At 35.4% G+C, this 23,236-nt stretch overlaps 2 protein-coding genes across 2 annotated transcripts; both read right to left on the bottom strand.

Moving 5' to 3' along the window:
• Positions 1-365: 365 nt before the first annotated feature.
• LOC149018530 (protein FAR1-RELATED SEQUENCE 5-like) lies at positions 366-3,132 on the bottom strand. The gene is made up of 6 exons (XM_089153909.1): positions 1,959-3,132; positions 1,313-1,845; positions 973-1,260; positions 792-866; positions 616-682; positions 366-446 (listed from the first exon to the last, which is right to left on the bottom strand). Exons 1-6 carry the CDS (start codon positions 3,130-3,132, stop codon positions 439-441), a joined length of 2,145 nt encoding a protein of 714 aa, XP_089010035.1. The 3' UTR covers positions 366-438.
• A 6,366-nt stretch (positions 3,133-9,498) lies between these two features.
• On the bottom strand, positions 9,499-13,695 carry LOC149018529 (putative alpha,alpha-trehalose-phosphate synthase [UDP-forming] 9). Its single transcript, XM_089152732.1, has 3 exons — positions 11,281-13,695; positions 10,852-11,125; positions 9,499-10,717 (listed from the first exon to the last, which is right to left on the bottom strand). Exons 1-3 carry the CDS (start codon positions 13,287-13,289, stop codon positions 10,397-10,399), a joined length of 2,604 nt encoding a protein of 867 aa, XP_089008858.1. The 5' UTR covers positions 13,290-13,695; the 3' UTR covers positions 9,499-10,396.
• Between the last annotated feature and the right edge of the window lie 9,541 nt (positions 13,696-23,236).

The raw sequence follows: 23,236 nt of genomic DNA, 5'->3' as shown, positions 1-23,236 counted from the left end.
AGACTGATACACCAAGATGTGAATAGCTATGCCATATTCTCAGTTATCCCCTATTTTCTGGAAAATGTGTTTTAGTTAAAATATAATGATTTTTTTTTGTGGCAAAAAGAAGTCTGTTATGTATTAAAAAGTAAACAACGTCCACTTTCTGTTGTTGAAGAACATCAAATGAATATAGCTTTTCTACTAACAAGGTTGCACAAGTAGATGAAGTAGACAGAAAGCATGAGAATGTCAATATAGTGAATAACTACCAATTAAAATCGGGTTGATAGAAGAAAAAAATAAGCAAGACACGTTAATTGGAAATTCCTAAGACCAACACCAACACCTGATAAACAAGAATAATAGAACCAAAAGCCCCTTTTCCAATATGCTCTAGTACTTTGTATTGCTCCATCTTTGGTCAAGTACTTGTTCCTTGATATCTTTGAAGATCTACAAATCTAGTATAACATATTTGAAAATTGAGGTGCAAATTAAGCACCTAAGGGCAACACCATGCACTATAACAGGAATATAAATAACTAGGGTACAAAGTTGAAGCATAAAAATGATAAAAAGAAAACATGCTTTACAAAACAATGGAATATAGCATTGTTGGAAAGAACATACCAGAGGATTTTGAGGCTTCAGGTCCCTGTGGCAAACTCCAGGAATACTGTGGATATAACTCAGGCCCCTAAATAACATACAAGTCTAAAAGAGTTAGAAAAATAAGCCTCACAAGGGAAGTTGGGCGGTATGTAAACTAGGAAACCACATAACAAAGAGAGTATATAAACGTTTACCTGAGTAGAACCTTGAGACGGATACAATTGATCGCCTATGCCAGACACTGTTGAACCTTGTGAGGTACCTACTTGCTGTATAATCCAACAACACATATAAACAACATTATTGCAATTTAAAAGAAAAAAAAAATTTTAACTTACATTTTAAATGAAATTTTTATATTTTTTTATATTATACCTGTAACAATGACAAGAAACTAGACTGTGGCATATCTTCATATCCACCATGCAAACCCAATGTGGTCACTGAAGATGGTATTCCAGATGATGGTATGTCAATGGAGCTTTGTCCTTCCACTAGCTTTTTCCTTCTATTCTTGTTTTTGCCTTTTTCATGCCAGGGCTTCTTTCTCTTTGATCCACCTTTTTGAGATTCTTTCTTTTTAAGTTGTAGTTGTGTATATGTTTCAACAGATTCTGTTGAAACATGGTCAACATGGTCTACACCAAATTCATCTTCGAGCTCCTGACGTATCCCATTAACATGCCTATCGAGTATCGAGTATCTTAAATCCAACCTCTGTATTGCAGGCTACATTTAGAAGTTTCAAATATCTGGGAGCCATCATCCTATACCGCTGTAAGTGACTTAATTTGTCATTTACTTCAATACCTTCCATTTCTCTCCTGTCATTTAGGGACAATATTCTTATTCCCTTCATCCATCTCATCAAAATATATCTTATAGGAATGGACTTTATTTGTAAGAAATCTAAGACTTTCAAGGCATGACTACAAAGGATGCCTTCTCTCTCAAATAGTCTACAACTACATGTCATACTCCCCTCAGTTGGATTATGCAACACTTTATGTTCACACTCATTTTCTTCCAAGATCACATAATGGCAATTTAAATCACTTACACTCTGGCCTTTGAAAACATGACTAAGATTCAACTCATACTCCGTCTTAAACATCTTAAATATATTTGGAGTATATACTCTAAAAGCTTCTCTCAAGACACCTATCTTTGAATGGAAACCCCCAAGTATAGTGTTTCGTGCATCAAACTCTTGTTTTAGTTCATTGGCACGTTTTGCATCTACAACATCTTGAAAATGTTCCATAAATCGTATAAGATCAAAACTGGACTTCAAACATTTTTTCAAATCCACATTGATGCTTTCAGCAAGTTGTGTGCTCCTCACACCTATTGTAAAAGTTTATGCATATAACAACATGTCCATTTTTCTTTCAATTTATATGTCCTATCCAACCAAGAAGTGTCTTGAACCTGATGATTCTCTCTCAAATTCTTCCATGCATTTTCAAATTCATCAACTTCAGTGTACTCCCAAATGCATTTTTTCAAACATTTGCTGAATGATGAGTCTTCATACATCATATACCCGAGGTGTTTCTTTGCATTTTGCAAAAGATGCCAACAACACAATGCATGATGGGTACTAGGTGAAACCTCTACTATTGCCCTTGCCATTGCAGCATCCTGATCAGTGAATAGGATCTTCGGCTTCTTCTGACCATTACTTCTAAAGAAAGTCTCAAATAGCCACTTAAATGATTCAACAGTTTCATCATAAAGCAATACAGCACAAAAAATAACTACAGTCCTATGATGGTTGAAGCCTACAAATACACCTAAGGGCCTATATTCCCTATTTGTGCAGAAAGTAGTGTCAAAAACTACTACATCACCAAACAGTTCATAATCACACTGCATCCCATAATCAGCCCAAAATATATTTGTTATTTTTTCCTCATTGTCTATCTCTAAACGGTACACAAAAGCAAAGTTTATCTCCCGTTGTTTATCTAAATAGCGTATCAAACTCCCAGCCTCACCAAAAGCTAGATCACGTTTCCGTTTGGTATTGAGATCATTCTGTAGATCTTTCTTGGTGAAGCCAAGATTTTCATTCCCTCCTGCTTGGTAACCCAATAAATCAAATGTTAATTTGGTCCCCAGTCCAGTTCTCTCAGCTAAATCTATCTCAGTAGCTTGGGTAGTAGATATTGCACGCTGAGACCGCATTAAATGTACGGTATTTGATGTGTGAAGAAGATGGTTGTGTTCTTCAACAAAGTCTTTACATTCATACTGTCCATCCGCATGTAATGATATGCTCATCTTTGCACCACAATCAGTTCTAGTCTCTGCACGATGTACTATTTTCACTTTATCTAATTCCTTCCGCTTTCCTTGTTTACTACAAACATAAGTCCTTTGCACGATGACAGTTGGATCTTTTGTGCTCTTATGGAAATAGGATTTTCTTATACTAAATCCAATATTACGCCCATATATGTTATAAAAATTATAGGCTTCTTCTTCCGACGTAGATCTCATGCCAATTCGAGGCTCAGGACAACCAGCCATTGCAGTAAACTAGCCAATCAACCAATGAAATACAATTATATACACAATAATGTGAGAAAACATGTCTAAAATTCCAACATTTTATTACAATTAGGTGTATCTAATAAAATTTCATTATTCCATCAACAAATAGCACACACAAGTACACAACAACACAATGTAAATTAAAGGTGTAAAAAACTATAAGCCAACTATCCAAAGGTAAACTACAAAAATTACAAAACAATGAGACTGGTGACCAAAGTATAAGAGACCATAAACCTGAGAAACATATGGGAACAACATATAATAAGAATGTACAACATGGGCAACCTTCTCCTTTCTATGTATTCATGTGTCATCCAATTATCCTTTAACTGATTCTTATAAGAAACCAGGGTATAAGCTACCTAACATGAAAATGATAGATGAAAAGTGGGGTGCTAAAATGATTGGTAACAAATCTTATCTTGCTTGACGCATTAATTTATTCTCCTTCTTTGTTAAAAAAATCTCAAAAAGAAAACACCTGGTTTAGGAATTCAAATGCCAAGATTCCACAGCGTACACCTCACAAAGCAAGCAATTTCACAAAAAATAAAAATCAGCATCCAAATCTAGCAACAATTTTTTAGAGTCTGACCACATAAGTTATCAAAGAAATTACCTAAAGAATATGAAATGGTTTCAGGTGTAAAATATGTTAGAAGTCTCCATAGAGATAAGACCATAGCAGACAACATCAGATATAAATGGTGACCTTCACTAGTTCTTCACATTGCCCTGCGCGTTGATATTTGTGAGGACTTGTCTCTAGTTAGTTGGATAACTCCAATTTAGAAGAGATGATTACCAAGAATTGATTGGCTTGTTAGATTGATGGGGCTTTAAAAGAAATTAGTTAGATTCATAGTGCACAGAAGAAGCAACATCATGCACTCAGATCAAGAAAGAAAACATCATGCACAAGATATAAGGCAAGCATTGACTACACATATATAATACACCACCTAGTATCTACACCTAATAAAAACATAGACAATACATAGATATGCATGCATGGTTGATCAAGGTGCCTATATCTATGATGAGTTGAAAGCCCTAAAAATTATTTCCCTCTACATGGACCAATAGCAAGGGAGCGCATGTTGTTTCCATATCTGTCAAGTTTCAGTTGTTGTTGTATCTGGTTTACTATTTTTCACATTCTAACTTCCCACAAGATAAAAATTGAAGTTGAACAACTAATATGATGATGCATAGCACAGCTGCACAACTGCATAGTAGCACACTATTTCAGTACTTACTGGCGTATAAATCAGCCATTAATTATTAGTTATCGACAACTAATGCCCCTATTTTCCCTTGCTCATGAGCTAAACACAGGGTCAGTTTTAAATTTAAGGTTCCTTTTAGTTTCATAAAAATATAAAAGCCCTTGCTCATGAGCTAAACACAGGCAAGCATTGAAGGTTTTACAACTTACCAAGGAAGAGAAATGCAGAATTTCGTTTGCAGGATGGAGTGAAGAAGAAGGACAAAGAAAAACCCTGTTTTTTCCCCTTGATTTGCTTGTTTGCAAGGCTCGAAATTTTATGTAAAACTGGAATTTTCAACATTCAAAGAAATTCCCAGAATACTTGTGCAAGGTAAGCTTGCGCTTTAGAGGAAAGAACCCCCTTCAAAACCCTTCGATACATACCACTGCAGGAAGCCCTTTGACAGGTTAGGAGAAGACACAAATCTGAAGCAAGATAGCTTTCCCTTTGGATGAAGCCCTTCGTTAATGGAAGAACCCCTTCAAAACCCACCTCTATGGATTTCCTCTCTGTGTTCAATCCCTAAACCTTCCGTCGAAGTCAATGTTGGAAGAGAATGAAGGAGACGATCGCAATTCTCTCTCTCTCTCTCTCTCTCTCTCTCTCTTTAGGGTTTGAGAATGAATAGACGATCGCACATCACTCTCTCTCTCTCTCTCTCTCTCTCTCTCTCTCTCTCTCTCTCTCTCTCTCTCTCTCTCTCTCTCTCTCTCTCGGGTTCTCTCTTTCGCTCTCCTCTCAGATTGCTTTTCGAACAATGAAGAAGACGACCTAGTTTCCCTCGATTTGAAACTTTTGAATTGAGCGGTTTGGTTTAGTTTTTAGCCGAATTGGTTTTAAAATATTTTGAGCCGAACCGGTTTACCTACTTAAAACACTAAACCTTCACATGTTTTAAATCAACGCCTGTAATCTATTTTTATTTTCTGGCTCAATTTGAGCCATTCGCAGCTCAGTGTTGCGCATTAAATGCGCAACACTGAAGCAAAATCCCAACCCTAGTATACATTGTTAGCAGAAAACCGTTAGTTAGCCCGAACCCAAACCGCACCAAACCGAAACCGGCCCGAAACCGTTATTTTGCTAACGGACCGTGTTTGGGTTGAGTGCTTTTGAGCCCAAAACCGTTAAGCCCAGCCCAAAACCGCCCCAAACCGCACCGTTGACATCCCTAATTTAACACTTCTCGTACCATCAAATATAGATTAAGTTAACTTGGACATCAGTTCTCATTTCTCACCCTTTTGGGATAACTTAAACACTGTTTTTATCTCTGCAAGATATTCTATTGCAGTGTCATTCATTTCCACATTGTCATGCATGGACTCAAGGATTGACTTTTTCATTATTATTAAAATTTTCTTGTTGATTGTCACCCATTCTTTATGTTTTAGCTTCTCCTCATGTGTACTTGCAGCGGTAAAGTCAGCTATCCTAAAGTAGCATTTATTTCATCTACCTATCTTTTATAATTTTCCCTAGAAAGAGTAGGGATAGTAGCTCAAGCTAATCCCAGACATCTTTAGGGGAGAATAAATGTTCAAATAAACAACATAACAAAGACATTCAAGTAATTATATCATAATCATATGAAATAAGAATCACACGCCACCCTCAGACATATATATATGAAAATCACATCATACTAAACATTGTTAAAGACAAAAACTTTAGCCAACATAAACCGACTAAGTAACATTTCAACATTTAGGTTAAAGTATACAAGGCCTCACATGTAATCTTGCAAATACCGCGGGATAACAATTACTTTAGAAAATTCTTTTCAACTTTAGGTGATAAGAAATTCCTAAATTATGCTTCCCAAAATATCTTAATGTATTATTCCACTTTTAAAAATTGGATGCAACAATAATCCTCGAAAATCTTATTACTTTTGGGTAAATGAAATTCCTTAAATTATTACTCATTCCCACTTGAGTGCATATATCATTATTACTTAGATGACATCGCATTTGGGCAAATGTCACCAAACTTTGACTACTATAGCAAACAATAAGAAGGTGGGGGTGATGCTACTTTGGTGGATTACATTCCTCCTCTTATTATCCCCATAAAAAATTTGCAGTCGAAGTACGAAAATACGACAATATATTAATATCTAGCACAACCACCTAAGGGGTTAACATATAATCATGACAATCAAAATCCTTCTTTATTTCTTTATTTTATTTATTTATTTATTTTTTTTTTGAAAAATTTCCGTCTTCGGTCCTCTATGTCCAGTTGGAATTTCCATCTAGTCCTCTGTAACTAGACGGATGTCCGTTTGGTTTGCTTCGACCAAACGGGGTGGGGTCTATTGTGACTAGATGGAAATCCGTCTCATACAAGACGACGCTCCATCTGGACGAAAGCAAATTTCGTTTTCTGCACAAAAAAAAAAAAAAAAAAAACCCAAACGCCCACACAAGATAGGATTCATGATCTCATCCTCCCATATAAAAAAAATTCACAAAAAAATCCAAGAAACATAATAAAAGAAAATTTTCACGAATTAATAGTTCACACAAATTATTATGATCCTCCCATTTTGATCCCAATAAAAAATCAAATCAACATAATCTAGTTCTATAATGATTTAGGCTTTCAATTAAACCCTAATTCCTCCCATTGAATCAAATTTAAAATCAAATCAATAGAATTATAACTTTTCCTTTTATGAATCTTATTTCTCCAAAGAAATTCCCATTAAAACCATACAATATGATCTATAGAAATTCATGACTTAAAATGAACATGTAGTCAATAGAAATAATTATATAATCAATTAAATTGATTCTAGTGTTATATGGTATGACTCTAATACAAATTGTTAGAACATTTAGGTTTTTCCCAAAATCTTAATCAATTAAAAACCATACAAGAACTAGAATACAATATAATATTTAGTAAGGATTGTGCATACGTTACACCAAACGTATGTTAAAGAAGATTAATTCAAATCTTGAATGCCAAACCTAGAGAGTGATGAAGCCTTCTCCAATTTCTTCGTCTTTCCTACTGTACCTATTTCTTGTGGAGAGAAAAGAGAACAAAAACTTAAGTGATTGGAGGAATCCCATCATAGCTATTTATAATAGCAATCCTAAACCCTAGTCCATTTCCACAATGGACTAGTTTGGCCCATCTCAAACCTAATGGCAGTGCATTGGCCCGATGTGTTGAAATCCTCATCAATTATTAATCCCAGTAATTAATCCAAACCCACATAGTATATTAGGATAACCTTAATAGGGCCTTCCTCTTAAATGTGTGGTGGAGGGGTGTGAGAGAAGCATAGTAAATATAAGAATGGAAAAACAATAAAACATTAGAACAAATTAAAAAATGACACACATAAGCAGGGGTCATGCTTTAGTGTTGCACAATAATTGCGCAACACTGAGCATTGTGGGGTGACCATTGAAACAAGTGGTTGAGGTCCAAATCTCGGCCACTCATTTCATATATATATATATATATATATATATATATATATATATATATCAATTATTTGTGGTTTTAGTTCGGTATAGTTCAAAAAAAAAAAAAAAAAGTGAGACCAGCGGTCAAGATTTCGACCTCAACCACTCCTTTACATCCTCACTATTGATTGCTTAGTATTGCATTGAAATAATTCACACAAGTACACATAGGGCATACATTTATTTGTAGGGCGAAAAAGAAGAAGATCCATTTGGTTAATCATTTAGCCCTATATTTCCTTCCCACAACAAGCTTTGAGTTTAAGAGCAAATAAGGAGCCTTTGATTTCACTTCCTAGGCCAATAAAATACTGAATAACATTTGTAGCAAACTTCTTTTTATTTTTTTTTTGGTTTTTTATCTTTATTTTTTATTTTAAAGAATTAGCTTTAATCATATGAACTTTTAAAGAAAGCCTATATATTTTCATACACCAAGATTTTCGAAATCATATAAAAATCATCTTCATAAGTGTCTTTTTCTGTCCCTGGTGCTTTTCCTGTGCCATTTCATAAAGTACCTATTTTCAGTGCCACCCTATGAGTTATCCTTTAGAAATTCAACTTATCAGTCAAACTCTTTAATTATTACCAACACCATTAGTTCTACTTAGTTTTTATTTATCAATTTCTAGTACTACCTCCACATCCTAAATTTAGAAGCACTATCCGTGAACAATATCTCTCAAGCTTTGCGATGATTTATGATTGGGAGTCATAGGCATTAGGAGGAGGCGAGAAAACGAGTCGAACATAGAGTTTTTTGTTTAAGATTAGTCTTGTTCTTTTGAAATACTTAACTTATGTACATCAATATTTAACTATGATTTCCTAATGGCAAAGGGTGTCTTTGATATATTTTCATCCTCTAAAGTGTCTGATTTATAAATTTGAAAACTTAGGTGTGGCATTGATTTTTGGTTTAACTTAAGGGATGCGTTGAAAATTTTCAATCTTTGAAAACCCCAGAAGGGAGGGGGAATTTTATTAGGTCAATTTCTAACAAGGAAATAGATGGTCCATCTCCTTATGGATAAAAGACACATACATGTTCATCAGTTAAATCAAAAGGTTGAGATTAGATTTAAAAAATATAATTTTTTTAAATTTTATTTTAACTTAATCTAAACCTTTTGATGTGACTCATAAACATGTGTTGTCACTAACCCAAGGGAATGGATGGTCCATTCCTTTATTAGAAATGAACCTGATAAAATTTCGAAGTAGGGCCGATCTCCAACATTTCTATACACATAGGCCTAAGCCTATTGCCAAAAGTAGGCCCAGAACCCACAAAACCCATCTGCCCACCAATCCAAAGCTTATTTCGGGTTAAACATTGACACTTCCCTTTTTCTTAGGCCCACTTTCTTTCTAATGAATATTTTCTAAAGCCCAGTTATTTTTTTATGAATGTTTCTTAAGCCCAGTTATTTCCCACAAATTCATAATTTTAATTTCTTATTTATTTATTAATTATTTTTTTTTTAAACTGAACTTCATCATAACAACCAAAAATCAAACCCACAACCTCTTCATTAAAAAGCGTCTTTCTTATTGTTGGAGCAATTTTGCATTGACAAACTTCTTTTCCTTTTTTGCCCTTTTGACTATAATTCTGTATTATTATCTTTAATCCTTTTGACTACAATCCTGTATTATTATTTTTAATCTCTTTGACTATAATCCTGTATCATTATCTCTAATGTGATACGCTTGACTTGATTTTCTTGTTAAATTACTGGTAACCATCCTGTAAAGACTTGAACCAAATCAGGTAAACTCTTCTAAGTATGGAAGGATCAGCTCAAAAACCAAGCTCAGCTGCAAACCCATTAAAATCTCCAAATCCTTCTTTCATGGGATTCAATTGTAGGGTTGAAATCATAAACAATCCAAGGAATTCTGAATTCTGTTCTGAATCTTTTCTCCCAGTAAATATTTTTCGGATCTGTCTTTACCATACCAAGAAAATCTAGTTACCAAACTAAATCTAGTATATATATCTTGATGGCACAAATTCCTGCTTTATTATCTCATTTGCTTCTGGGTGTCTTCACTTTGGAGAGAGGTCTGCAAAGAGTTTGAATCTATTACTTCCACGGTCAGAGACTCAGAAAAAATTACATACACAGCATTTGTAATGAAAGAATAAGAAGATACTGGATTAAAGCTGAACCTAACTCAAATAAGGTATCTAGGACATGGAACTACTTCTACCCAACAATTGCTATTCTGAAATTTCAGTATTGGGTTTCAAAGGACCACTGCAGTATGCATTATCTATCTGTACAAAGGAATCTTTGAAACTATATTTATACTTTTTTCAAATGAATTATGATCGGACCACTTCCTTTTGTTCCCAGTTCCACAGAAATCTCTGCAGATGCAGAGATTTCTTCCCCACCTTCCTCTTGAACCAAATGGATTCTGATGATGCTGATAAGATGCCAGAGATCAACAATACCATCACAGTTTCTCTCAAAGAGAGCCCTCGAAGGATACCTGACAATGAGCAGACTTTGATGGCTGTACTGCTGCTCCAGCAAGGCCTTGAAGCAGCTTGATTACATCAACTGTATCATCCAGATAGTACTTTGCCTTACTTGGCTTTTGACCAACAGTGCAGGCAAAGACTTCGGCTATGGCGGGCATCGATGGATTTGAGATAGATCTTGCAATGCTCTCAAACATGTCTTCATCCGATCGATCATCTCCGATACATACCACAAAATCTGGTGGCATCCCCTTACTTGACATTGTTGAAATAAGGTTGTCAACAACTATACCCTTGCTTAGACCCTGCAAGTTTATCAGACATTATCAGATATGAAACAGCATTCAATTATAATATCACATAACAGAATCAATTAGCCAAGCAATCAATAAAACCAAGTTTCCAGGAAAGAATTAATTACAGGCAAAAGGAGGCTTACCTGTGGTTTCACTTCAACAATGTGTTGACCTCTTTTAACAACAACAGGCTCATTGGCAAGCACGCTCTCGAGGTGATCAAGGAGCTCTTTTGCCTGGCAGGACCCAAAATCGGGGTCAGCTTCTTGATGGTGCCACACCAATGCACTCTCCTTACGCTCAATATATGACCCATCGGTTGTCCCCGTATAAAGTTCCATTACAGGCTCAGCAATTTTTATCCAATCGAAGTCAGTAGCTAATAAAGGAGATTCCCATTCAGAATCCCTACTCCACCTGCAACAAAAGCACAGCAATAAGAAACGGATAAACTTTAATCTTTCAAGGGTACAAAATAGAAGACTAAAGAGAGAAAAAGAAGCTAAAACTACTAGAACTTTAACATCTGCCTATCCCAACAAGAAAAATGACTACTTTTTAACTACAATTACCTTGTAAAGTAGCCATGCTCAGCTGCAATACCAAGCTTCTCGCAGGGGGAAAACCATTTGCTTAGGGAATCCTTCCCTCTACCGCTCACAATGAAAACAATATTCCTTGGATCGCTGCATAAACTATTCAACACTGCAATGACTTCATTACTAGGAGTCTTGTCGACGGATGCTTGTGCCATCATGGTGCCATCATAATCCAAAAGGATGACTCTGCTATTCGTCCTCTTATAGGCTGATACAACATTCTCAACTGAAAGCTTCCTGAAATTGGGTCCCAAGGCAACAACCCTGAAACCCAAACCAAGCCCAATGCCCCAACATCTCCTGTCGAAATGCTCTCTGCAAGCTCTCTCCAAGTCCTGATCGAAACTCCGAGCCCAATAGGCAACATCATGAGAGCTAACATACTTATAGTGCTTTTCATGGCGCATCTGTTTTTCAGCCTCAGGCATGGTGATTGCCAAATTCATGGCTTCAGAGACTGCATCGATATTCCACGGGTTCACTCGAATGGCACCACTCAGGGAGGGTGAACACCCAATGAACTCAGAGACAACGATCATGCTCTTCCTTCGTGTGGTTGACCCATCAATGCACAAAGCCTCGTCTAAAACAGGACTACCCTGCCTGCAAACTGTGTAGTTGTAAGGCATCAAATTCATTCCATCCCTCACTGCATTCACCACAAAACATTCAGAAATGGCATAATATGCAGCCTTCTCAAATGTGGGAACAAGACCACTGATGAACACAATTGGCTCATACCCAGGCTTCCCATACTTGTCATTGATCGACCTCGCGATCAGATGGGTCTCTTCTCTAACCTCATCTACATCCTTACCCCGAGTCCTAGCAGGATTTGCAATTTGAATCAAAACCACCTTCCCTCGCAGATCAGGGTGCTGTTCCAAGAGCTGCCCCATTGCAAGAAACTTAAAACTAATACCCTTGAACATATCCATATCATCTATTCCCAACATTACAATCTTTCCACCAAATTGCTCTTTCAGCTCCTGGGCCTTCTTGGCAGTCTCTGGCAATGACAGAACGGATTGAAGCTGACCCATGTGTATTCCAACAGGTAAAATCTTAATACTCACAGTCCGGCCATAATACTCAAGCCCAATGTAACCCCTTTTAGATTCATAATCTAAACCCAACATTCTACTACAGCAAGACAAGAAATGCCGTGCATAATCAAAGGTATGGAAACCAATAAGATCACAATTCAGTAAAGCCCGAAGAATCTCATCCCTCACCGGCAGTGTTCTATATATTTCTGATGACGGAAAAGGACTGTGCAGGAAAAATCCCAGCTTCACTCGGTGGTAGTGTTTCCTCAAGAAGGTGGGAAGTACCATGAGATGATAATCTTGGACCCAGACAAAATCTTCTGGGTTCATGACCTCTATCACCTTATCTGCGAAAATCCTGTTGGCAGAAACATAAGCCTGCCACAGAGCCCGATCGAAACGTGCTCCATGGTTAGGAGATATGGGTAACATGTAATGGAACAGAGGCCACAGATGCTGCTTACAGAAACCATGATAGAACTTATTCTGAATATCTGGAGGCAAAAAGGTAGGAACGCACCGAAACTTATCAAGAAGGAACTGCGCTACCTCTTCTTGCTCAGAAACGTCGATGTCAGCCTTCAAGCAACCGACATAAACAACTTCGACATCAGCAGAGAACCCATCTTTGAGCTGCAACACAAGCGCGTCTTCGTCCCATTCAAAAGACCAATTATTAGTCTCCGAATCACGCCGAGTTTTTAATGGGAGCTGATTTGCAACGATAATCTTCCTCCCTTGCAGAACAGAGGATACACAATCGGAACCACCGTTATCACTCCGACCATTGTCGTCGGAATCATCATCAAAATCAGAGATTATTCCAGGAACTCTCATGACCTTTGGAAGCCGATTCATCGTCCGACCGATGTGAGGCAAATCTTCTCCAGAAGAGACCAAATTCAACAAATTCGCACACGATCTAGAAAACATAGTTTTCTCTTATTCTTCTGAAAAGGGAAAAAGAAAAACCAATAACAACACGCAAAACCAGACCCAAAAAGATGATTTTAGGCCGGAATAAAATCAGGGAACTCTTGATTCTCAGGGTTGTGACTTTATTATAAATGGGTATTACAAACAAGAACAGAAAGTGTGATGGGTAGAAGAAAGTTCATGAAAGAAAGGAAGAAACCCATACAATTCAATAAGCAGAGAGAGACTAAAAGAAGAACAAGGTAGCCGTATATGAAATCTCTAACAAACGGAAGCCATCATCATGAATGCAAGTTCTCTCTCGTTTCCTGTTCAACTTCAAAATCCATAACCGATTCTTCTAATCTTTCTCTCTCTAAGTTATCTTTTATATAATAACCAGAGCTGCTTCTCTTCTCTTCGCTTCTCATTCTTATCTCAGGCAAGTTAACTCCGTTAGTTCTATTAAAACGGGTGTTAAAGTTAACCTAACCCGGCACCGGCGGTAACCAGTAACAAGTTTCTCAAATGACGAAATTACCCTCAGTTACTACGAGAAAGGTAAATTCTAGTGGTTGGGTGATTCGGTCAGAGTGAGAGAAAAAAAAAAAAAGATAGACACGTGGAGGGATTAGTATGGTAGAGCTGTAAAAATGACAACCCGGTCACCCGCCTAGAAGAGCTCCAGCTGGCTATTAAGGAGATAAAGATTGAATTTACCTTTTATTTTCTCGTGAGACTCTTTCTTTCTAACTTTAAACAGAATAAATATTTACAAGAATCTGGAATAACCGGCGGATGAATACACGTGGCAATTTCTTAATACGGAAAAGGTAGGTGTCAGTGAGAGAGTCTGTTCAACGGAAACTTGAAAGATCACAATCTCAGGGTCACGTTTTTGAATTTTCTTTTCTCATTTACATTTGGAAAGACCAGCGTGTGATGCATTTGACTGCTGACTAGGCAAGACAGGTTGGACACGGTTCGTAAAACTCTCGTTACTCGTTCGGGAAGACGAGACAGACACCTCATGGTTTTTTGCCACGTAGCCGAACGGGGATGACGTGGCTAATACAGATTGATGTGGGCACGTGTGAAGTCTCGCGTTTTATTATTTATGAATATGAATTTAAAAAAAAAAAAAAAAGGAAGATCGGTAGAATCGCGCTTCCTTAGGTACGTAGTTATCCAAAATCCAGAGGTGGGACCCAGGAGGTGACGTGCGAGGAAGGGGGTATTGCGTGATGTAATGGGCCCCACTTTATCCGTAGGAGTCCCGAGGTTTGAATAACGTGGACGTGGGCGGCGACCTCGTCGTCTTTTTTTTTTTTTTTTTTTTTTTTCTTTCCTTAAAATAAATTTCTAAAAAATTGTGGGTTTGGGGAGTTTTCATAACGTGTTTCACTTTGTGTTGTGGGCCGGGATTTCTGGTTGGGCCCATTTAATGACTCTTTTCTTTAATTTTAATTTTAATTACTCTTTTACCTAAATGTGAGATTCGTGAAGTTAACCGAATTCGAGCTTTCTTGAAGTTACGTGTACGTGTGATGCAAGCAATGTAACATACCGACTCAGTGGATAGTGGATACCCAATTTGTGACCCGAACCGGATCCCTTATATGGATATGGAATCTAACACGAATATGACTCTAAATATGGATATGGATATGGATATGGATATGGATATCAATACGGATACGGATACGTTTCAAATAGAGATGTAGTGTCATTTTTATCTTATCAAAATAGTTTTTGATACTAGAATAAAGAAGTTTATATTATTTTAAAAGGCTTTGTTATTAGCATATTTCAATGAAAGGAAATCTAATTTATCAATGCTTACTATTACGTGTTGCTAATTGTTAACTATAATTATTGTATGCATTTTTCTTATTTTTTAACTCTTAAATGATTTAATATTGATTAAAATATTTTATATATTTTATTCAGTTTCAGATGGCAAAAAATGATAAACTTAGATCATATTTCTTCTTTCTTTTCAATCAAATCTATTTATGGATTATGGGTTTTAGATTAAGATAGTTTGATTCCGTTTTAAGGCCCTTTTGCATGACAAAGAGACGGTAATTTGTTTCTAATCCAAATAAAGAGAAATAAGCACATGAACTCAATGTAACAATTACTTCTATCTCTTCCGTCATCGTGATTTATGTGTTCTTATCATAAAGATATTATTTATCCAAAAAGAAAAAGAAAAGAAAAACCTAAACCTCTCATCAAAGAAAAGTATATTCATGATATAAAAGAAAAATGGTTGGAATACTAAGAAAAGAAAAACATAATAAGACAAAAAGTATATATTTTTATTTTTTTTAAATGAGTTAAAATAAAAAAAAATATTTTTTTTTCTTTTTCTCGTCTATCTTTTGACTAAAAAAAAATCTTCTTGTCGTCCACACATTTATATTATGATTCATCTAGATTCCATTGTTGAAAGATGATTCAAAAACTCTTATAATTAAAATATTCAAGCTATGAAAGAGTCTATGGACCACAAAAAAGAAAAAAAAAGGAAAAAATGAAGCTTTATTTATTTTTGTTGTAGAAAGAAAAATGGATATGGTTGCGTGAATAAATTGCATAGGTCAATAGTCAATAGCCTAAGGATCTGACATGATCCAGCAAAATCATGTGATCCCTTAATCTATTGAAACTATAATCTAAAAAATATATTATCATGATAATGTTATTTTATATTTTATTAATGAGATTGTCTAAAGTTTTTTCTTTTAGTACTTTTCATATGATCAAATTAAGATTATACGAGGTTATCGTATTATATTCTGTATTATATTACATGAATGTATACGATATTAACATCTTTGAATAATGATATATTATTATAACATTCGTATCAATTTTTCAAGTTTTTTGTACGTCTAAAAGATCTTTTGGTGACAAGAGGCAGATTAAAAAAAACATATACTAAACCCTAAATACACCTTGATATGTCATCCAAACATTCCTTTGTAGATGACATTTGCATTTGCATTCTTGTATATTATAAGCTATTGGATATTAAAAGGGTTTTTATAACAATTTGGAAGTAATTTATCATTGTTTATATGTTATTATCAAAATATGTCATTGTTGTTTTCAAGATAAAACTATAAAATTAACTCATTTACTCAATGCAGAGAATAACTCAAAAAAATAAAGGCCGACCATTCATTATTAGATCAACAACTATGTCTTCTTTAACTTCAAAGGATTGACTGAGTTAGCAAAAGACCAACACCTTGAAGTATGAGGTCAAGATCTTTCTTGGCACCAAGGCAGGGTCCTATTGCATATCTAAATTATATATTAAAGCTATCCCTGAGGATGTAATTGAGATGCATGTCAACTGGCCTAAATGAACATCGGATTCTTTAAATAAAAAATAAAAATAAAAAAAGAGAGAAAAAGATGACAACCACATTTAATAACAATAATTTATCATTATCTTCATTAAATAGGATTAGTACATGGCCGCCTAACTAGAAACTTGTGAACAACTACTGCTTAACTAGTTGGTGATTTGCTAGTATAGTATGTGAATGTCTCCTGAAAAATACGAGATGGACTCTCCTTTACGTTTATATTATAAATTTTGCTGGGATTCCACGTGCCCCATGCTACTCGGGTCAAAGCGTAAGCTACTTGACTCTGGCCATCTAGGGTGCAGTTTTCCATTCCTTTGCCTAGTAGCACGACGCTTGAATTGCTCTCCCACAACCTTGTTTTCACGGTTTAGGCTGCTCCCATTTTGCTCGCCACTACTATGGGAATCACTTTTGCTTTCTTTTCCTCTGACTATTAAGATATTTCGGTTTGTCAGGTTGTCTCTTGCCTGCCCATGGATTCAACAACAGTTTAAAAGGTTGACCTATTTGAGAATCTCCGGATCTATACTTATTTTCAACTCTCTGAAGCATTTGATGCTTATGGTCACATAATTCAAGTCTCTTTTTTCTTTGGTAGGAGGGGAAGAACCCTTGTTCCATAAATTATTTGGTACAAAGTGTAATTGTTAGGTATTTCTGGATAAAGGAAAGGTATTATGCCAAAGAATATCTCATTTTCTTTTATCTTTTTGTACTTCTTTTGGTTTAATTTTTAGTTTTGTTTATTTATTTTTATTTCAATGGGTTTCATTCAACTATTATTCTAATAAACCTCCAAACAACCTTTGTTTATTTAGAAAAAAAACCAATATCATATTGGCTAAGAACAAAACCTAAAAATACATAAAAGACACAAGAATGCTTATTCAAACAGTTGGGAAGATTATCAACTTTGAAAACCAAATCCATTGATTAAAGTTTGGAAAATATCCATAGGATCTCTTAATAGATTCTCCTTTTCTCTTTCTTGGCATCTTATATAAATCTCCTTTGTTGAAACTCATTTTTGACCTAACCAAACCAGCCACTTTAAAACAACTAGCATTATCCAACATTCATAATTCTAATACATCTAATCCATATCTCTAAATATTTTTATTATATGCAGGTGTGACATATCATGCTTGAATCCTTATCATTTGAATTTTATTTATTGTTTTAATATTGATCATATTAATCATATTATTATCTATTTAATTCCAAAATAAGGATAGTGCTGAGCTAGTCACCGACATATTTCTTTTAAAATTGTGGCGAAAATTCTTGCGAACAGGCCTAAACATCACCTCTATTCCATTTTTTCCACTTTACATGTTTTTTTTTATTCTAACTAGGTAAATTTCGAGATAACATCATTTTTACCGAAAAAAATTAATAGGGAAAATTAATTTGCTTGCCCCAAATAATTGCTTTTTGACCCTGACATACTTCCTGACCGCCTTGCCCTCTTTGTTCTGAAGAGAGACAAGATCGACGTTTCTACATAATGTAAAACCCCCTTCTATTCAACCTTGTTTTTGCTTCTAAGAAATATATCTTTCGTACCCTGGATAGTAATGGCCGATAGGACATGTGTTTGGTCATTGGTGTGGAACCTATGTGGCCAAATTAAGATCACAATATCTCTCAAAATTCTTATTCACATTTATGTTCTTGCATCTACTTTTATTGACCAATATCTTACACTTTCACAGATTTTATCATTCAAGACATGATATGAGATCACAAGGAATCGATTGTGCACATTTTTTCTTTCTTGATTCTTTTATTTCTTTTTTGGTTTGCCAAGCTTGATTTTCAAGGGTTTGCCCTGACTAATCCGGTGTTTGACCCGGGTCGCACACTTGACTGTGGTGGGTGATTCTTCTATTTCTTGTCAGTACTATATTCAATTTTTATTTGTGATTTAAGGGGTTTGATGTTTAACAATTGAACCTCAATAAAGGAAGTGGTGTAACTCAAGAAAGAGAAATTCTGCTTGAAATATAGAAGGGTGGGTTGTGCTAATAGTATTAGCTATTAGCATAATCCAATCCATTACATTTTCATTAAGAAGTGTTGGTTTATTAACCGAGCAATCTTGCAATGGTAGCGACTAAGAGCATAACTCAAGATACAAAGCAAGGATGCCACCTTGATCCCATATAATTTAGCTTGACTCATAACTCTGCAGTGTTGACTAAATTAGACACTTAATCCTGACTCTGGTTTTGACCTTGATTTTATTGATAAAAGAATCAAATAATACATCATTTCTCTCTCTATGTATATATAGGATCCGAGATTCATCTGAGCCAGTTCACACGCATTCGAGTACATTCTTAGAGTAGCTTAAGGATGTAACTTAAATATATCACCAGAGAAGATCGAACCATGACTCGTCACTAAGAGAGACGTTAGTCATTGCCAAGGGGCCAATTCTTTCATATGGTAGTACTACGTCTTGCCTGGTCTTGTTTAATACTCGACCTTAATCCTAATCCATGGCCACCTGACGATTACTCGACCGATCCTTAGGACCAGAATCTTAAAGGTAGACACCGATCATCAAGGCGAAACTTGCACCCCCCCTCCATTTGAGCCCGGTCCGTTGGGGGAGTTGCAGGGACCATCTCTTTTAAGTGAGGGGTGGGGCCCACAAATGGTTATTAGAACCCAAAAAAAAAAATGAAAGTAGCAACGTACACCAACCATGCAAAAAAAAAAAAAAAAAAAAAAAAAAAGCAAAGGGGAAAGGCAAAGGCAAAGGCAGCTTCAATGTGGATACGTTGTGGGCCCCACAAATTCCTAACCTTTTTAAATTCAAATATATTAGATATTATCGTACGATGAGTGGGACCCACTTTGATCTTTGAAGATAAGATCCGAAGAATTTCACCCCCTCCACGCTCCAGACACTGATAAGCCAGCCTTCTTAGCCCACCACACCACACCACCACCACCTTCTTGTGTAGTTGTGTTGCGTTTGAACTTTGAATTCAAATCTTCCATTGGTTATTTAAAGCCACGTTTGGGCACTTGCCAAACTCCAAATTGGACTTTTAAAAATCACTTTCTCTCTTTCTCTCCCTCTCATTCATGTGTTCCCACCGAGGTAGAGAAGAATAATAAGAAATGTGGATCACCTTTAACGTATTAGAAATATTTGTTGAACTGATTTTCAATTTTGACTTCCAAACGAATCACAAAATTAAAATTTATTTTCTTGACCATAGCTGGTGGCTGGCTGGCTGGCTGGCTGGCTGGCTGGTGGGTGAAGAGAAGCTTTATTAATCAATCCTCTTGGTTTAACTTAAACTTAAGATAAATTTTAAATTTTTCTTTGAAAACTAGTAAAACATGCATGGCTGCTCTTCTCATAAAGTCTATGCAATTAATTGCTGGTCAAATTACAAGTTTATTAGTTATTTAAAATTTTCAAATCAAACCAAACCATACCCAATTCTTATTTTTTATTATTAGATAGATTTTGGGTTGACTAAATTCTAATTCACTTTGTGAATTCCACCCAAAAAATGTTTTCTTTGTTTGATGTGATTTCAGATTTTACCAATCTTCTTGGTTCCTCACCTTAGGGCCCTGTTAGGTTTTCATGAAACCCATTTAAAGATTGTCAATTGCATAGGAGACAAGTTATTTATTGTTTGAATTAATTATAAATCATTCTACTTATCCAAAAAGAAAAAAAAATTATAAATTCTTCTAAGATGTATTATTATTAGATTTATTTATGTTTATATTTCAAAAGTAATTTATTAGTTAGAAAGAATATATTCAACTGAACACTCCTGTAAAAATTGGTGGCTCGAATTTATTCTGTGATTTTTCCCGGAAACATAACCTTATACAAATTAACATGTTGTAGAACATTGAAAATTTTGACACGAGGAATCTGGTTTGCGTTTCGATGAAGGAGATATTACACATAAATGGAAGAATCCGGAAAAGAGTAGGTAAGAAAATGAAGATAATCACTCCTTTTTTGATACATAAGACAATCGCTTCCTTAATTGCAGACTCCCCAAAAGACGACTTCCTCAATTGTGACTTTTGGTTAAAAGGTTATTACTTGGTTAGCTAATCCATCTCCATCTCTATCTATTTTGTGTAGAAATCTAGTAGCTCAACATGGTAAGGATGAGAGAATAGTATATATGTAACCCTCCACTTCTTAGTTGGAATCAATTAGAAGTCTAATGAGAAAATAATAGACAAGTGGCAAAATAATATTAAAAAGATAAAAAAAAAGACTACCTTTGTATAGAATTTGTCATCATATTAAGGAGATAAAGATTCACCATTATTTAATTTATCATTGGTGGAAGGAATAAAGGTCAATAATAGAGGAAGAGAAGAAGAAAAAAAGCTCAACATGGCAACCCTTTCTCTCTATTCCACTATGGAGGATGGAGAAGAAGATAAGCATTCACTAATATATATATCCTTAAGAAGGTATGCCTTCTAGAGTACTATGAACTTCTTTTACAAGTTATTCCTTTGGAATTGTATGGTTGGAATTGGTCTATGCCCATTTAGACTAAACCACTTTGAGACACAAAGCCTCAATAGAATAAGATTTTTTCCCCTTGTCAAAAGGAACTAAGTATAGTCAATTCAAATACATGGAGTTGCTATAGTTAGGTTCACCTTGTAAACTATTTTTGAATGGTTCTTAGGGTTTGAGGTGTTGGTATTCTATTGCGTGATCTCACTGTGATGAGTACAAAAGAGTCGTTTCAAAAATAAAGAAAGACCGATAGATACAAACATGAAAGAGACACGTGGAAAGCAAAATCGAAGGAAAGGTGTAGAAATACAAGCCAATGACATAGTTAGAATAGGTGACTTCCGGGAATACGAACATAATGAAATCAATCGAAAGGATAGACCGAACCTTCCAAGGCCACCGAAGACTATAAAAGAACCAAGATTTGACCTTAAAAGCATCTGAAAAAGGATTGAAACTGAGGAAGTGATCATTCAAAGCTTCTTTAGACATTTTTTCTTTTGGAGTAAGAAAAGCTTCTTCAAATTGATACAGTATATAGATATCATATTGATGAAACGATAATATAGATAAAGATAAACTTATCAGTATTATGTCGGTTCTAGAAATAATGAATAATAAATACCCAGTCAATACCATGCACTGAAACCAGAAGGCTTAAATTGATCAACGATTATATTATGAAAGAAAGACTACTAGGGTTGATAACTCTATTATCATTTGATTACCCAAAACAATAAAAATCATCAAAGAAAGAATAATAAGCTGGTTGTTCCATTATTTCTCAAAGTGAAGTCAATGAGAAAAACGTGGTGAAATGCAACTCTAGCAATAACCATTGACAAGTTCCCAGTTTTTGGTTCTTATTTGGGTTGAGAACTCATTCACGTTAGTTAAGTTCCACACTTATTGAATCAAAATCTTTGAAGATGGTTGGTTTAGAGAAGTATAAAATGAAGTACCCATCACCCTTTGATGACATGCAAGAAGGTTGGAGTTCACAAACATTTAAAAGCTTCATTTCAAAAGTAGGTTTCATACCTAACATACATACATGGGATGTAGTTTCTTATAAAATTGAACCTTTTACAAGTCTAGATTCCTTCTCTCTAAGTTTGGCTTGTCGGAATTCTTCTCTTTCTATCACTCTAATGGTTATTTTAATTCTACCTTGTGACAGTCAAAAAATGTTCCTTTCTTGATCTATAAGGCACAAGCCCAAGAATATACCTAGTTCATTCTTCGGATTGATCACATCAAATTCATCAAAGCTAACATTCGGATTGTATTTTCTGTATATCATACATTTAGGAGGGAAACCAATCTCTGAACACTGTCAAAATGGATTAAAGTTGAATCGCTTTCATAGTATGTGACATTCAAAAATGTTCCTTTCTTGATCTATAAGGCACGAGCCCAAGAATATACCTAGTTCATTCTTCTGATTGATCACATCAAATTCATCAAAGCTAACATTCGAATTGTATTTTCTGTATATCATACATTTAGGAGGGAAACCGATCTCTCAACACTGTCAAAATGGATTAAAGTTGAAAATATAATCCGCTATCCACGAGAGTAGAGAATCCTAACACAACCAACCACTAGTCTCTCATAGCATTTGTTCTAATGCTCATATTCCTCCATGCTGCCACCCTGCACACATCATATGCTTATGATTTATGAAGGTTGCCAATGGGCCAGGCCTGGGCTCAAGCCCAACTTGGTCCTCTCTCTCTCTCTCTCTCACCTTAAAGATATCACTTCCGAGTGGCTAGTAGTAGGATTTGAATGGTATATTAATTGCAAAATGCAAATGAACTGAAACATTGAGTTTCCACTAGCTGGATTTCCAGGCTTTGTAGTTTGGATATTTCTCCTATTGTTTCTGTTGATTGAATTGTGGTTTACCCAAAAAAGAAAGAAAGAAAGAAACATTGAGTTATAATTCCAACACGAGATTCATTTTGTTCTGCTAACATGAAAAAGACAAAGCATCATTTTCGCCACAATATTCTTAGAGTAAAAATTACAATTGTTGGCTTCTACAT

This window comes from Hakea prostrata, chromosome 4 (genome assembly GCF_041222555.1).
Source record: "Hakea prostrata isolate BN-2017 chromosome 4, UWA_Hpros_2, whole genome shotgun sequence".
Lineage (NCBI taxonomy): Eukaryota > Viridiplantae > Streptophyta > Magnoliopsida > Proteales > Proteaceae > Hakea > Hakea prostrata.
This window is presented reverse-complemented; position numbering and strand designations above follow the sequence as displayed.

Coding starts and splice junctions, on each gene's coding strand:
- LOC149018530 (XM_089153909.1), bottom strand. CDS start 3,132: ATGGCTGGTTGTCCTGAGCCTCGAATTGGCATGAGATCTACGTCGGAA. Junction 1,261..1,312: donor ATGTAGCCTGCAATACAGAG/GTTGGATTTAAG, acceptor GGGATACGTCAG/GAGCTCGAAGATGAATTTGG. Junction 867..972: donor GTTTCTTGTCATTGTTACAG/GTATAATATAAA, acceptor TGGATTATACAG/CAAGTAGGTACCTCACAAGG.
- LOC149018529 (XM_089152732.1), bottom strand. CDS start 13,289: ATGTTTTCTAGATCGTGTGCGAATTTGTTGAATTTGGTCTCTTCTGGA. Junction 11,126..11,280: donor GAGCATGGCTACTTTACAAG/GTAATTGTAGTT, acceptor CTTTTGTTGCAG/GTGGAGTAGGGATTCTGAAT. Junction 10,718..10,851: donor TTGTTGAAGTGAAACCACAG/GTAAGCCTCCTT, acceptor ATAAACTTGCAG/GGTCTAAGCAAGGGTATAGT.